Source organism: Rhinolophus sinicus, chromosome 10 (assembly GCF_057876585.1).
Source record: "Rhinolophus sinicus isolate RSI-liver-muscle chromosome 10, RSI-T2T, whole genome shotgun sequence".
NCBI classification, from domain to species: domain Eukaryota; kingdom Metazoa; phylum Chordata; class Mammalia; order Chiroptera; family Rhinolophidae; genus Rhinolophus; species Rhinolophus sinicus.
In genome coordinates, this window is record NC_142510.1 from 947,065 (window position 1) to 960,963 (window position 13,899).

The following is a 13,899-nucleotide window of genomic DNA, read 5'->3' on the forward strand; positions in this document are numbered from 1 at the left end:
CACGAGAATCTTATTGGACCCGTTGTCCGTCTGTCCTTATGCAGCCCATGGCTGCAGGAAGCTGACAGAAGGGGCAGGGCTGTAAGAGAAACTCTAGGGCCCTCGGAGGAGCTGAGCATCACGCTCCAGCCTGGGCCGGTTACCAGCAGGCTGCCTGGGAAAAACAGCTGCCTGGACTGCTGAAGGTGACCCCTCGGGTCAGAGCAAAATGGTCTTTGGGGGGCATGAAAAGTACCACCATTTCCAAAACGGGGAATGAAGCTAGAGGTTTTCTACAACCTAAGTCTCATCTAAACTCAAATCAAGCACTTTTGAATCCACAAAGCCTATAAAAATCCCTTCAGCTCTTCACACAGTACCAAGATGGTCTCAACACCGAAAGGTCCCCCTCTGGATTGTGCTTCTCTCCAGCGCACAACCATTACATGCTTTCTAGGAACTACAGTTACAAGCTTCACATGCAGGCCGCACTCCATTATCCCTCCAGAATCAACCCACCTCTCCACCTCCTTTTTCCTCCTCACTACAGTTCCCTCAAGATTCCTTCCAGAAATGTCTCCTAAACACAGAACCTGGATATAAACCTACGGTGACAACGCTGCTCCTGCTGCTGCTCCTCTTCCAGCACAGACTCCACACTCCCACGCCATCTCAAGTTATTTTCTGAGTCTTAGAATCAGAAGATAAGTAAATAGCCATGATTCTTAAATGTGGAATAGAAGGCTTTCCAAAAAAAAAAAAAAGAATAAAAAACAAAGCCATCCACTGATCTCTATTATTAGAGATGTACTGGGGCTGAAATATAATAAAAATCATTTTGTGTAAAATTTCCTTAAAGGGGAATTTAAATATATTTATATTACTTTTATATAAATATATTTTTATATTTATCTTTTAACAGGAGACAAAAGAAGAGAAACTATCACAGTAAAAATACTGTAGTGAACCTTGCTGGTGCCTAATCATTTATGTAAGCAGTTGCGATATCTGGTTTTTCATTTAAAATAAAAATACCTCATGGTCTGAAGTTACATTTCTTTAAAAGACTACAGTTCTCTGTATTCATGGCATAAAGACCTTTTAAAAGCCTTATAAAATTACCACAATGTACTATCTCCAGTTTTAAAGTTCACCTTTAGATTGTGAAAAATTAAGTAAAAGTATCAGATAATGTCCTGTAGCAACAGGATGAGACCATGTCACTAAGCTCTGGAAAAGCACCAGCTGAGGGACTTAGGTCTCAGTGCCATTCCTAGTTCTGGCTCCCCGATGAACCCCTGTGCCACCTCACTCACCTGACTGCCGGGGTCCTTGCATATAAAATAACGGATTAGAACACATAGCATCTGAAGTCTTCTCAGAAATTAAATACATCCTTTTTTTAAGTGATGACATGAGACAGGCAGATTGGTTTTCCTGTAGAGAGTTTAGCCTCCAACATGTATACCATGGGCCGGCCTGCCTACCTGGCTTCTGTAGACGTCTGTCACCTACCTGGATCCACCTGCTGGCATCTACTGCAGACAGTAGATGAGCTTGAGGAACTTGTCTTAAAAGTGTTTCACTCACAATCTTTCGTGTGGGCTGGAAGTGTGCCGGCCTAGGGCTGTGTGTGGTTTTCAAAGCTGCTCGGCAACAGCGTATAGAATAGCAGCTGTCCTCGCTTCACCAGTGGCTGGAAACGGGGGATGTGAAGGGCAGTGGCACCAGCAGTGGCAGCCGGGCCCACTGCACTCAGCACCACTGCGTCACCTCTGCCTCACTGCGTCCAGGGGCTCACAGCCCTGTCTGCGCACCTGGCAATGGAGGAAACCCCCCGCCTCTCAGCCTCTGATGGTGGCCCTAGGACTAGGCTGAGGGGAGAGCCTGGACCACACGGGGCGGGAGGGCGGGAGGGCGGGAGGGCGGGAGGGGAAGGAACATGAAAGCTGTCACTTAAGAGTTGGTCAGCAGCCAAACAGCAGGGACAATCATCGCGCATGTGTTACAGACACTCGCGTGGTGACTCAGAGACTGGATGTGAAGGAGTGTAAAGACGCACTGTAACCACCAGAGCCATCATCTGTACGCTGCAACTTAAACACTATACTCCCATTGCATAGTTTAAAAACACAACATGCAAAGAAACCATTCCAGCCAGCCCTCCCTTTTCTTAGAATTTCCTCAGTAAAGAGGGTCAATTCCACACAAACAGGCTCCACCGTAAGCGACCTTAGGCCTCTTCTCTCAGCACTGCAGGCACATCCTGACTTCGCAGCTGACCTCAGGTCGCTTGGAAGCAGGGTCGCAGGGCCCACGCGACAGCCCATGCGTGGCAAGCCACTGCCACTAAGTGAAGTACACCAACGCCTTCCTCAGTGACTCCCGAAGTTTCTTAGCAGCTCTTTTCCGTAAGTAAATGGCCTCCACACCACGGAAGGCGAGTCTGATGCAGACGTCCCCCAACCTGACACTGAGAGAGAACTTTTCCGTAACAAATGCTAAGCAGACTGCAAAGGCCTTGCTGCGTCCACAGGCCCCACAGCGGCCAAGGCACGGACCCCCTATGCAGGGCGGTCTGGCCTCATAGTGCAGTGCTGTGACGTGGCTGTCAGACAGCAGGGAGACCGGACAAGGAGCCGACGATGGCGCTCACTGCCACGTCTGTCCCCAGCCACTCCTAAGAGCAACCAAGGGCCCACGCTGGAGTCACCTGTGGCCTCGGTCTTGATGCCCCCTGCTCTGGACCCCGCCCCGCCTGCCCAGAGCTGCAACGTGCACGTCCTCACTTTACCCCCGCTAATTCCTAGAACGGGGCGGAAGGAATATCACAAAACCCACCGCACCACAGGTGTCTGGGCGTGGACAGGAGTTAAGCTCCTACAGCACCTCATCAGCCTTACGATGAAAAGACGTCCCTGACGTCCCCGAGGACTGCGTGCAGCTCTCCACCCCTTCCGTGCATCCCCAACCTGGTTACCAGCTCCCAAAATGGACTCAGTCACTCAGTCTGGAGCCTAAGAGGCAATGTAGGGCCCTGCCCCTTCCGATGTCTTCAGTCACTTCTGTGGATCCCTGTACCAGTCCTTTCACCCGTAGCTCAGGGTCTACTTTCTACCCTTTCCAATCCGGTTCCACAATTTTCCAAGGGAAGCTCAATGGTCAAAACCCCGTGAGGAGCTGACAGCTACCACCACCCTCTGCAACCTCATCCCGACATTTCTGCACTGCCCCCCCCAGACCCCGTCAAGACCCACACTTAGCACAAGGCTCCGGACGCCTACCTCTGAGGTTACTCTGATGGAGTCCTTGTCTACTCTGCTCCTTCTTCACTTGGCTCACTTCTAGTCTAAGAGCCTGCCCAGGCCCCTGGCTGCTCAGGCGGAGAAAGCACTGCTCTCTGCTCTGACAGCTCCCTCCCACTAGTCTCGTGCCTGACGTTTTTCCCTGTGAAGGAACGGGGAACGAGTGCGCTGCTGAGGTCCATACCCAGTCCCAGCAGCGCCCGGCACACACGAGGGATGTATTAAAAACTAAAGTCACAACTTCCCACTAGAACAGAGGATGGGCTGGTACTTCACTGGGTCTGTTAGAGCATTTTGAAGGTCCCTGAAACCCTGACTCCACAGGAGTACGTAGTTAACTGTCATAAGCCTTTAGCAGTAACTTATAAAATCTTTATAATTACGGATATCATATTTTCATTTTCTGCAATTTGTATTGTTTTGGTTAGTTTCTGACAACATACTGGCTAGAGATCTTCTGCAACAAATCAGTCCAGGTACTAAACAAAAAGGAAAAAGGAAACTGAGATTTTATTTCCAATTATGTGTGTTACTATTTCCTTTATTACTGCATTCCTGTATTACTTTATTTCCTATTATGAGTATGTATTACATCCTCTCATTTAATTCCATTCTCATTTACAAAACACAAGAAACCTATGGCCACAGAGGCTACATAAAGTCCAAGGACACACAGTTCTGCAGGTCACGTGGAGGTCAGGCTCCAAGCCCCGCTGTGCAAGCCCGCCCTGCTCACCTACAGAACTGTGCCCTGTGCAGGCCTGCCAGCAGCTAACTGACAGGCAAAGACCTACGTAAAGCACTTACCTTTGAAAAAACTACCAGCAAGGTTAAAGAATGACACATTAAGTTAATTAAACTGTACACACTTGGCAAGTTACTATATATGCATATCCAAAGACATTCAATATTTTTTGAAAACGCCACTAAAGTTAAAACATTAAATCAAGTTGCTTTAAAACAACCCAGTGAGAGTAAATGTCTTTGTAAGTCTGTTTAAACTGCTTAATACAAATAATTGGTTTATACACATACCACCTTCTTTTGAGCAGCTTCCTTCTTTTTCTTGTCGTCTTTTTTCCTTTTCTTTTCTTCCATCAACTGTTCCTCTTCTTGCACTAAATTCCTGCACCACACAATGTAGTTAACGTTCCCAGAAGCATTAGGAGTAAAAGCATGTAGCACACATTCACTTTCGCTCTCACTGAAAGGAAAGACGCGGCCATTCTTCTGTCATCACTCACGGAACAAACACACACTCCACCCTCAGCCTAACGGTACGGCCGGTACAGCCGCCATTCAGTGTCTTCTCTAGTGAGTCACAAGCAGTGGAGCTTTCATGTTAATGTCATATCAAGGAAGACGTCTTAAAACTCGCAAATGTGACACAGGGACACAAGCTGCTGCCTCCGGTTCTAGAGTGTAAGCGGGGCCCCCACTGCCAAGGGCAGTGCCTGGAACCCCCCACAACCCTCTCCTGCCCGGCATCTGGGCTGTCTCTGGCTTTCCTCATTCTGAAAAGCTTTGAAATTGTTTTTAGAACACAAGTTATTCATACATAGCTGATGTTTTTCAGCATTATCCTCACTTCATATTCTATAAACATTCCAAAGTATTCTAGGAAAGATGGGAAACAACAATGCACTCATTACATAAGTTTGTTTCAATTCTTCAAATCACAAATACTCAAGGTGGTCAACAGAACCTCTGGCTCGGGGCTTCCAAAGGACACACATGTGTCTGCTGTCTCCTTTCCTCGCTACCTACGGGCCTCCAGTCAGCCCGCGTGCCTGCCGCGTCCTGAGCCCGGCACCGGTTCTCAGTGGCACCCAAAAGGCTCTTCCTTCATCCCACCTTTGTCACCACACTGTGGGCTCTTAATATGCGGAAACCTCCGGAACGTGCAGTGTCTGTGCTCCGTGAGTCGCAGACAATCCTTTTCTACTCTCGTCCTTGGTCACTGTAATTTCACTCTCTAGGATGTTCCCTTACGGGCGACCTGGAATCTTTTCTCCCTCCTCAAACTTGATTTTGAAGGCTTTTTGATAAGGTTAGCAAGTATTTTCCAGGCCGAAAAGGGTCTCGTTAGTACTTAAAAGATGGACCACATTTCCTCAAGGAAATTTTCCAGCATCAGCCACCGCTGCAAGCACAGGGCTCGGTCATCAAAGCCACGAACCCCTCTTCCCACACCTCTTCTTTCAGAACGCCCACGGGAGAAGCGGAAACACACCACCTGTGCCCAAGCACTTCAGGTTTCAGATTTACACACGAGGACAGACTCACTCAGGACAACCGACTTGCCCATTTACCACGCCTGCCGGAAGGAGTGCGGCTGACAGGTCAGCCAGGGGTCAGGGGCCCATCGCGGACACCTGCCCACATTGCAGCCAGCATCACCGGTGCCACGAGGCCCCGCGGCGGGAGCCGTCCACTCTGCGAGTGTCACAGAGTCAGTGACCATGCTGTGTGTCCCCACTTAAGGGGTACCTTCTCAAAGATGACAGAGGAAGAAACGGAAGCTCAGAAAGGCTGAGTGACTTCTCCAAAGCCACACAGCTGGTGTGGACAGAACTTTGGTTCTCGAAGTCGTGCTCTCCCTTCCCCCACACCACGAGCCTCCCAAGGAAAGGACTGGAATAAATGCTTTCCCTGCAGCCAGGTTAGTGACTGACCTTCCTGCTTCTGTCGTTCCCCCAGACTGTGTGCCGCCACTGTCCTTTCTGATTTCCTTCTACCTTTTACAAGGACACTGGTAGCAGAATGTACTGCAGGAAAGACAAAGTATCCAAGTTCCAGGAACACCGGGAAGTGTGCTCAGGAGCAAGGATAGCTCAAGAATCAAAGACATGCCCTGGGCAGCCCCTGTTTGCACACGAGGCGAGCAGGCCTTGGTGGTCTTAAGAGCAATTTCAGTATTTTGATTACATGAATGTTTGCGGGAGAAACAACTAGACCACAAACTAGTGAGTAGCTATAACGTCCCATATTCGAGGAATTCAATAGCTTTTTTTTTAAAGGGGAGAGAGCGAGAGCGAGCGAGCGAGCGAGAGAGAGAGAGAGAGAGAGAGAGAGAGAAATAGGAAGGTATCTAGAAAGTATCAGAAATTAGCAAAAATGTCCTTCAAAAACCCTCCCTAGGAGGAACAGCAGGTGAGCAACAGAGTACATAGTACGCTACTGTTTGTGTAAAAAGCAAGAAAGAAGCTACATATTCCTAGTTACCTGTATTTGTATAAAATGACTGAAAAAACACCGAAGGAACTAATAGTGATTGTGGGGGAGGGTGCGAGAGGAAGTAGGCAGATGGGAGACCAACCAGAGGAAGAGCGATCTCACTGTATAAACCTTTGGATATATTTTAATTTCTGAGCCATGTGCATAAGTATGAAAAAATTAAGCATTAAACTTTTTTCAAGTATTAATGTCAACTGATTGAATTTAATATTTAAAAGGTGAAAGGCTGTTCTGCTTCTGGTTTGCTGGGAGAATCAGCCATGGGTGCACGCTGTATTTTATTAGATTTCTTTTCTGTATCTATGGAAATGGTTATATGATTTAGTCTTTTGATGGCTGATAGGATTTAACTGTACCGATGGATTTTCTAGGATTGAACCAAACCTGTATTTGCTAGCACAAACCCAACGCAGTATTTTTTTTAATAAGTTGCTGACTTTTCTTCCAAATAAGGGCAAATTAAAACTTTAATGCTACACCAGTTTTTAAAGCTAATTTAATTGGCAAAAACGTTCAGGAGTAATAATGTCCAGTGCCGGCAAGAATGAAAGTTAAGTGGTTCTCTTATATTGCTCGTAGAAAACTCCTAACACTTCTTGGACAGTATATGGCAATAGCTTTAACAATGAAAGCTGTACATATATATTCTAACCAGCCACCCCACTCTTCTTCGGCATGTAGCTGACAGTAAGACAGCTCAAGTACACGAGGCCATTTCCCAAGGGCTGAAAAGCAGAAAACCGGAATGTTCAGCAGTAAAGAACCGTCCTATCACAGCACAGCACTGTAGTGAAAAGGAGTCGACCTGTTCGCAGATCGGAAGGGACGGGCCCAGCATATTGTTAGACGGAAAAAAGCAAGTTGCAGAACTGTGAACAACGTCATTCATAATTTTTAAGTTGGGTATTTGTTTAGCTTTGTACAAATTTAGAGGAAGACAAGGAAATACCTGTGAACTTTGAACATCTGCGTAACCTCACAACTGGACTAAGTATGTAGAGAAATTAAGTTTTTAAAAGTGAACATCTCTATTTAAAATGCTGTGGTAAGCATGCATTGTCTTTGTAAGTTAGTACAAAAGTGTTTAAACACTATAAAGTCTAGGATTGACTTTCAGTACTCCAGGCCCCGCCCCACACCCCCAAAAAAAGAAAAGAGAAAAATGAAACAAAAGGTTGGCAACTGCCGAAGCTGGCTGAGGAGCCGTGGTTCCTACTTCTGGCGAGTTCTATTTGTGAGTTTGAAATTTGCATAACAAAAGACAAAACCAGCACACACCTCCACGCCAGTGATGAAAGGCAGCCAGGCCGGAAATTGGAGAAAAGAAGCAGCAGGTGGGTGAGGGCCAAGAGCCTGGGAGCAGGAGGGTGAGGCCAGGGTCGCAGGTGACTGCAGGACACAGCAGGGCCTCACACCGTCCTGCAGCGTCCTGCTCTCCTTGGCGCAGCCTCAGATTTCCTGCGTTCCCACCGTGATCACGCCAAGTCATCGCTTCTAGGGGCATCCTTGTAAACTGCTGCTGGAAGCGTGGGCTGTAAAGCCCTCCGCTGAGCAACCTGGAAGTATCTGCTGACACTCAGCATCTCAGTGTCACCACGTTCATGACCCAATTCCAATCTAAGCCTCAAGGAAAGGAACTGGACAAAAAAACAAAACCCAAAACCCCTGCAAACTAGCCCAGTGCCGTGCAGTAGGGCCTCGCACTGACCACTCCGCGGCCCTAGGGAAGGCGGCAGCGGTTTCCGCGCTGTGCAGACGGTGCCACGGAGGCGAGAGGGGCTGGGCGAGGGCGAGCTGCTCCGGGCTGGCATCCAGGAGCTTGGACTTCAGGGAGGCTCCCGCCGCAGCCGAGCTGATCCCAGCCACAGGCTTTATGCTGAAGACCCGCTTTCCTAGTGGAGCCCGGTGTTTGGGTCCATGTTGGGCAGAGGCTGCCTGAGGGACCAGCCCCCTGTAGAAACCTCGGGCACTGACATTTCTATGAGGTTTCTTGTAGGCATTTCACACACATTGTCAAATGTGCTGCTACAGAAGCTAAGCACGGCCTGTGTGGCGTCACGGGGACAGAACTCCTGGACAAGCCTGCACCTGGTTTCCTCTGGATTCCGTGCCTCTGCCGACTCTGCTGTCTACTCTTCCTGTGACGCATCACAGGGGCACGTCCAAACGCCCAGCCCTGCGAGTCTTCCCTGTAAACCATCAAACCTGCGGGTGGTCTTGGGACCCCCAACAATCACAGCTTTACAGAGAGGGAGCTCCCGGACATACTGCTGAGTCAAAAGAGGTCAGAGTCCAGATTGGTATAGCATGCTAGAGAAACAAAAAGAAAACCCCGTTTGAAGTACACGTTTGGCACAGGGCAGGAGGAAGCGGAGGGAGCAGACCCTTAAGGTACCTGGCCGCGCTGACTGCATCCAGATTATTTAATAATAACCTACGCAACGTTTAATCGACAAACCAAAAGCACGTACTTAGGGACTCCTGCAAACCAAGCAGTCTGCTGTGCACGGACAACCCAAGTAGGAAATGTGATTTTCAACTACAATTCTATAGAAACAAGTACTGAATACACTTAAATAAGGAAATACACGACCGTGTGCTAAAGGCTGGTATCCAGCTTGGGAGCGTCAGACATGCCTCTGGAAAGCTGCAAGGAGCAGTAAGAAGTTGATCTGAGTCTTGAAGAACAGGCAAGGTTTCTAGCCGGAGCTGGGCCTTTTCAGGCAGGGAGCTCACAGCGGCATGGGAAGCAGCAAAGCACGGGGGCCGTCAGCATGGCAATTTCAGAACCCACTACTGACGTGGATACAAGAGGGGAGGAAAACGCTGGGTAGAAGTAGAAAATCAAATCACTTAACAAACAGGGGAGAAGACTGTTGCAGGAATCCGAGTCAATGAGTAACGTCCGAAACCCGATGGTGGTAGCAGAAACGAATAGCAAAGGACAAATCCAAGCTAATCATAAGAAGTGAGAATGGTTCACATTCTTCATAAGAATGAGAAAAGGGAGACATGTATTAATGACAACTCCAGATTTTAGAAAGCAAAACATTTTAAATGGAGACGCTGCTGTCAGTAACAATCATGGGACAGGAGTCAGATGCTTCTATCCTGCTCCAGAAAAGAGAAAACAGGCACCTTCCCAGCAGGCCCGACCAGCCGACCAGTCGGGAACGGCCCACACGCGGCTCGTCTTCCCACAGAAGCCAGTTTACGCTACAGGCGAGCTACAAAAATACATCTCACGCCTTCTGCCAAAAACGTCCTGCACCTACGTTTCCCCTTACACTTTCCTTCTCTTTTCTCCGTTTCCTGCTTCCCTTTCTATCTGCTGGTTGACGCCCCATTCTGTTTCCCTCCTCTAGTCCTCCCACACTGAAGTTCATTGCCAAAGCCAGCCAAGCGCTACACAACAGGTCACCTCAAAACTCTGCTTCACCAGGTAGGAGAAACGGAAACCCAACTGCAGCAAAAGTAGGTTAGAGTGAAGTCAAGGGTTCAGATACGTTTATCAAAAACTTTAGCAGCGATATAAAGTGAAAAGGATAAAATGGTTTTCAGGATTGTTTTTGTAAAAAGGCTCGTACTTGGGGGCGTCCAGTTAACGCCGTTGGTCAGAGTGCGGTGCTCTTAACAACAAGGTCGCCGGTTCGATCCCCACATGGGCCACTGTGAGCTGCGCCCGCCACTAGATTGAAACAACTACATGACTCGGAGCTGATGGGTCCTGGAAAAGCACACTTAAATAAAAGTTTTTTTAAAAAATGCACTTAAAAAATAAAATAAAATAAAAAGGGTCGTACCTACTTGGAGGTAGAAAGAGGTTGAGAAATAAAGGAATCAGAGAAGGTGATACGGATGGGGTAACGAGAAGCTAGCTTACAGTCACAGGTAGTTCATATCCACAAATACCGAAGAGGTTACATAAAACGGTACATCCATGACGGAATACTATGCGGCTGTAAAACAGATAAAGAAGGTCTCCACGTCCAGGTACGAAAGGACGTGGAAGGTGTCCAGCCAACTGGGAAAACACAATGAAGGCTCAGCACACGACCTGTGCGTTAAAGGGGAGGAGACACGAGCGTGTAGCCCACGTGCTTGTAACCGCCGCACACACGTAAAATGACGAGCTGTGAGGGGAACGTGAGGGGAAGAGGACAGGGACCAGGGCGGCAGGACACCGTGTGTTTCCAGATGGCATCTGACTTCGAAGCTTGAAGCATCGGCAGAGAGCTTAGCCTTGAGGGCACGGGTGGCAGTGAAGAGTCAGCACACCTTCATCTCCAGAACGAAGGCGAACTAGGACGGAAAGCGGCAGCAGTGAGGACCAGGTGATAGAGTCTGGATCTCTTCCAAAAGAAGGCGGTTGAGCTCCAGGGGGGGTTTCCACTAGCCCATCCTCTGAGCCATGAAACTCAGGTAAGCCCCCACTTAACACAGTGCGTGGGTTCTGCAACTTGAAGCAAAATGGCCTAACGAAACCAACTGTGCCCCAGCAGACGTGGTTAAATGTTGACATCCCTACAGCATCTCATCAACGTTACAACAGGACGGCGTCACTCGAGGACTTGCTGTGGTGCTAGTAAAGGATTACAACCCACTGAATAACCCAAGAACCCATGAGTCCCTCCTGACATGAATGAATGAATGAATGAATGAATGAACAGGGTCAAGGCACAGGCCCCACAGCAGAAGGTCCACACGTAGCAAGACTCACAGACTTCGAAAGCCCCTATGTGGCGCTCCATTGAGCCACACAAGAATCGCGATGAGAGACAAGGTATCTACATAGTCTCACGTCCTCCAACAACGTCATTAGCAATTACACAGAGGAAACACTAACTTCACAGGCAAAACCGACAGGGGCCTCCTTCACCGAGCACAGCTGAAGTTCCCATGACCAGTGACGGGACCCACGAGCTCCGGACCTGCTGCTCAGATACACTAAGCAAACACACCAGTTCTGCGCTACCTGCCAAAAAGGCCCCCGAACCTAATCAAGAGGAAACCACGCACGCAGGCTAAGGGACATGCCACCAAATAACTAGCCTGTACTCGGTGAACAATACCAAGGTCTTCAAAAACAGAGACTAGGAAACAGTGCCAGAAGGCAGGGAGCTAAACGAATGTGGAAACTGAACGCAGCCTGTGTTCCTGGATTGGATCTCCGACTAGAAAAACTCTTCTGATTGGCTCTCAAGGCACTACGGAGACACCTGGCAGATTCTGAGCAACGTCTGTAGATTCTCCGTGGCTATCGTACCAATATTGCTTTCCCAATTTTCATAACGGTACCGTAATTATGAAGAAAATGTCTTTGACTTTAGGGAATAAATATTTAAGTTTTTAGGGGTAAAAGAACATATCTCCAGGTTACTTTCAAACAGTTCAGGGGGAAAAAAACTGTGAAAAGAGAATGATAAAGCAAATGTGGTTAAATGTAGACATCTGAGGGACACAGGTGAAGGAGATTCAGGAATTCTTTGCTCTATTGCAAAATTTCTCTACGTCTGAAATTATTTTAAACTGAAAAGCTATGGAAGACACTGGTAAGCTTAGCTATCTTAGAAAACAAACGTCCCACCCTGTGTACACTGACAGAAGCGCCCTGCAGTTTACCAAGCCCCCGGAGGTACAATCCACTTTGAACCTACACCCCTGAAACGTGGAGCTCATGTGAGCCCCAGCTGACCAAGAACCCAGGGATCAGGCGTCTGAGTGGCTCGGGCGGCAGACGGCAGGGGGGAGGCTGCCCCAATCCGCTTTGCTCAACTGCCCTCCCACACTCTACTCCTCATGTGAAGCTGAACTTAATTGCTAGTTCCTTTTCAATTCATACAAACCTCAACCTTGACCTCTAAATTAAACAATGCTCATTTTCTAATTATTTCAGATGTTAATCTCACCCTTCCAAACAGAACTAATTACAGCTCTGGGCACAGAAACCAGTTCTACTGGTACCGTCCTCCCAGCACTGGGCATTGGACTCGGCGCCACGTCCCGCTCCCCTGCTGTCACTGTCACTAACCCCCTGCCCCCGTCACCACCACAGAACACGCACTCTTCCCTCTGCTACCACATTCTGCTTCCCTAAGGGCCCGCTCAACGCCAAGCTCCTCTGGGCCACAAGGTAGGCGGTTAGGAGCGCCGCTCCAACGCCAGAGGGAAGGAGGCGAGAGTCAGGCCACCGCCTGCCGAGCCAGCGCCCTACAGCCGTTGTCTCCGCATCTGTGACAGGTCCCACACTGCACCTCCCTCGAGGGGCTGCGTGAAGATGAACGTAGGTGACCCCAGCAAAGGGCCTCACAGATGCAGGCGGGGCGCGGCCCTAGTACAGAGCCGCAGGAGCTGAGGGGAGGACGCGAAGACGGCGGCAGTCAGCGAAGGCAGAGCATCCGGAAGTGAGGGAACCGACACCTCTCAAAACAGAAGCCATCAAGACGACGAGAGATCAGAAGTGCTGGCGAGGCCGCGGAGAAAAGGGAACCCCCGTGCACTGCTGGTGGGACCGTAAATGGGTTCACCTACTATGGAGGGTCCTCAAAAGACTACAACTACGGATGACCCAGCAAACCCACTTGTGGGTTTATATCCAAAGGAAAGGAAAGCAGGATGTGAGAAAGAGCTGCTCTCTCGGGTTCACTGCGGCAGCATTCAGGACGCCAGGATGTGGGAACCACCTAAGTGTCTGTCAATGGACGAAGATAATGTGGGACACATACACACAATGGAGTATTAATTAACCAGGAGAAAGAAGAAATCCTGCCGTTTGCGGTAACATGGGTGGACCCTGAGGGCGGAATGCTAAGTGAAGTAAGTCAGAGAAAGACAAATACTGTCTGGTATCACTTATATGTGGAATCTAAAGACGCTGAACTAGTAGGAACAGGTGGTTACGGGGATGGGGGGCGGGGGACAAGCGAGTCCTGGAGACCCACGCACAGCACAGTGACTAGTCCACACTGTATCACACACTTCACAGCTGCTCAGAGACTAGATCTTAACTGTTTTCAGGACAAAAAAGCAATGGTGACTACGTGGCATGACAGACGCCATAGCTAATGATTTGGTGGTGATCAAAGTGGAGTATTTACATGTATCACATGCTCTAGCCTTAAACATATACAAACTTAGATGTCGATTATACCTCACTTTTAAAAAACCACACCACTCAGGCAGTACCCTAACCGTTGGGGGTAGAAAAGCAAATAGAATTGATTTTACTTGTGAAACATACCTTTAAAAGCTGGACAAAATAGACAAAAGCGAAAATGGAACTGAATATATAAGAACAATTATTAGAGCAGAATGAGGTAGATGCCAAACCAACAGCCCCAGACCCCCGATTCCAGACCCCAAACCCAAAAGGAGACAA

At 48.6% G+C, this 13,899-nt stretch overlaps 1 protein-coding gene across 10 annotated transcripts in view; it reads right to left on the reverse strand.

The window, feature by feature from the left end:
* Positions 1 to 13,899, reverse strand: part of TNRC6A (trinucleotide repeat containing adaptor 6A) — a 126,522-nt gene that overhangs the window by 49,274 nt on the left and 63,349 nt on the right. For 6 of the 10 annotated variants that reach the window (XM_019750173.3, XM_019750175.3, XM_019750174.3 and 3 more), the window contains one exon: positions 4,320 to 4,410. The exons of 1 other annotated variant lie outside the window; for it this stretch is intronic. In XM_019750173.3, coding sequence (XP_019605732.3) covers positions 4,320 to 4,410 — 91 coding nt within the window. The remainder of the gene's footprint in view (positions 1 to 4,319; positions 4,411 to 13,899) is intronic. 3 more of the 10 variants (XM_074322876.2, XM_074322874.2, XM_019750172.3) reach the window with 1 other exon arrangement.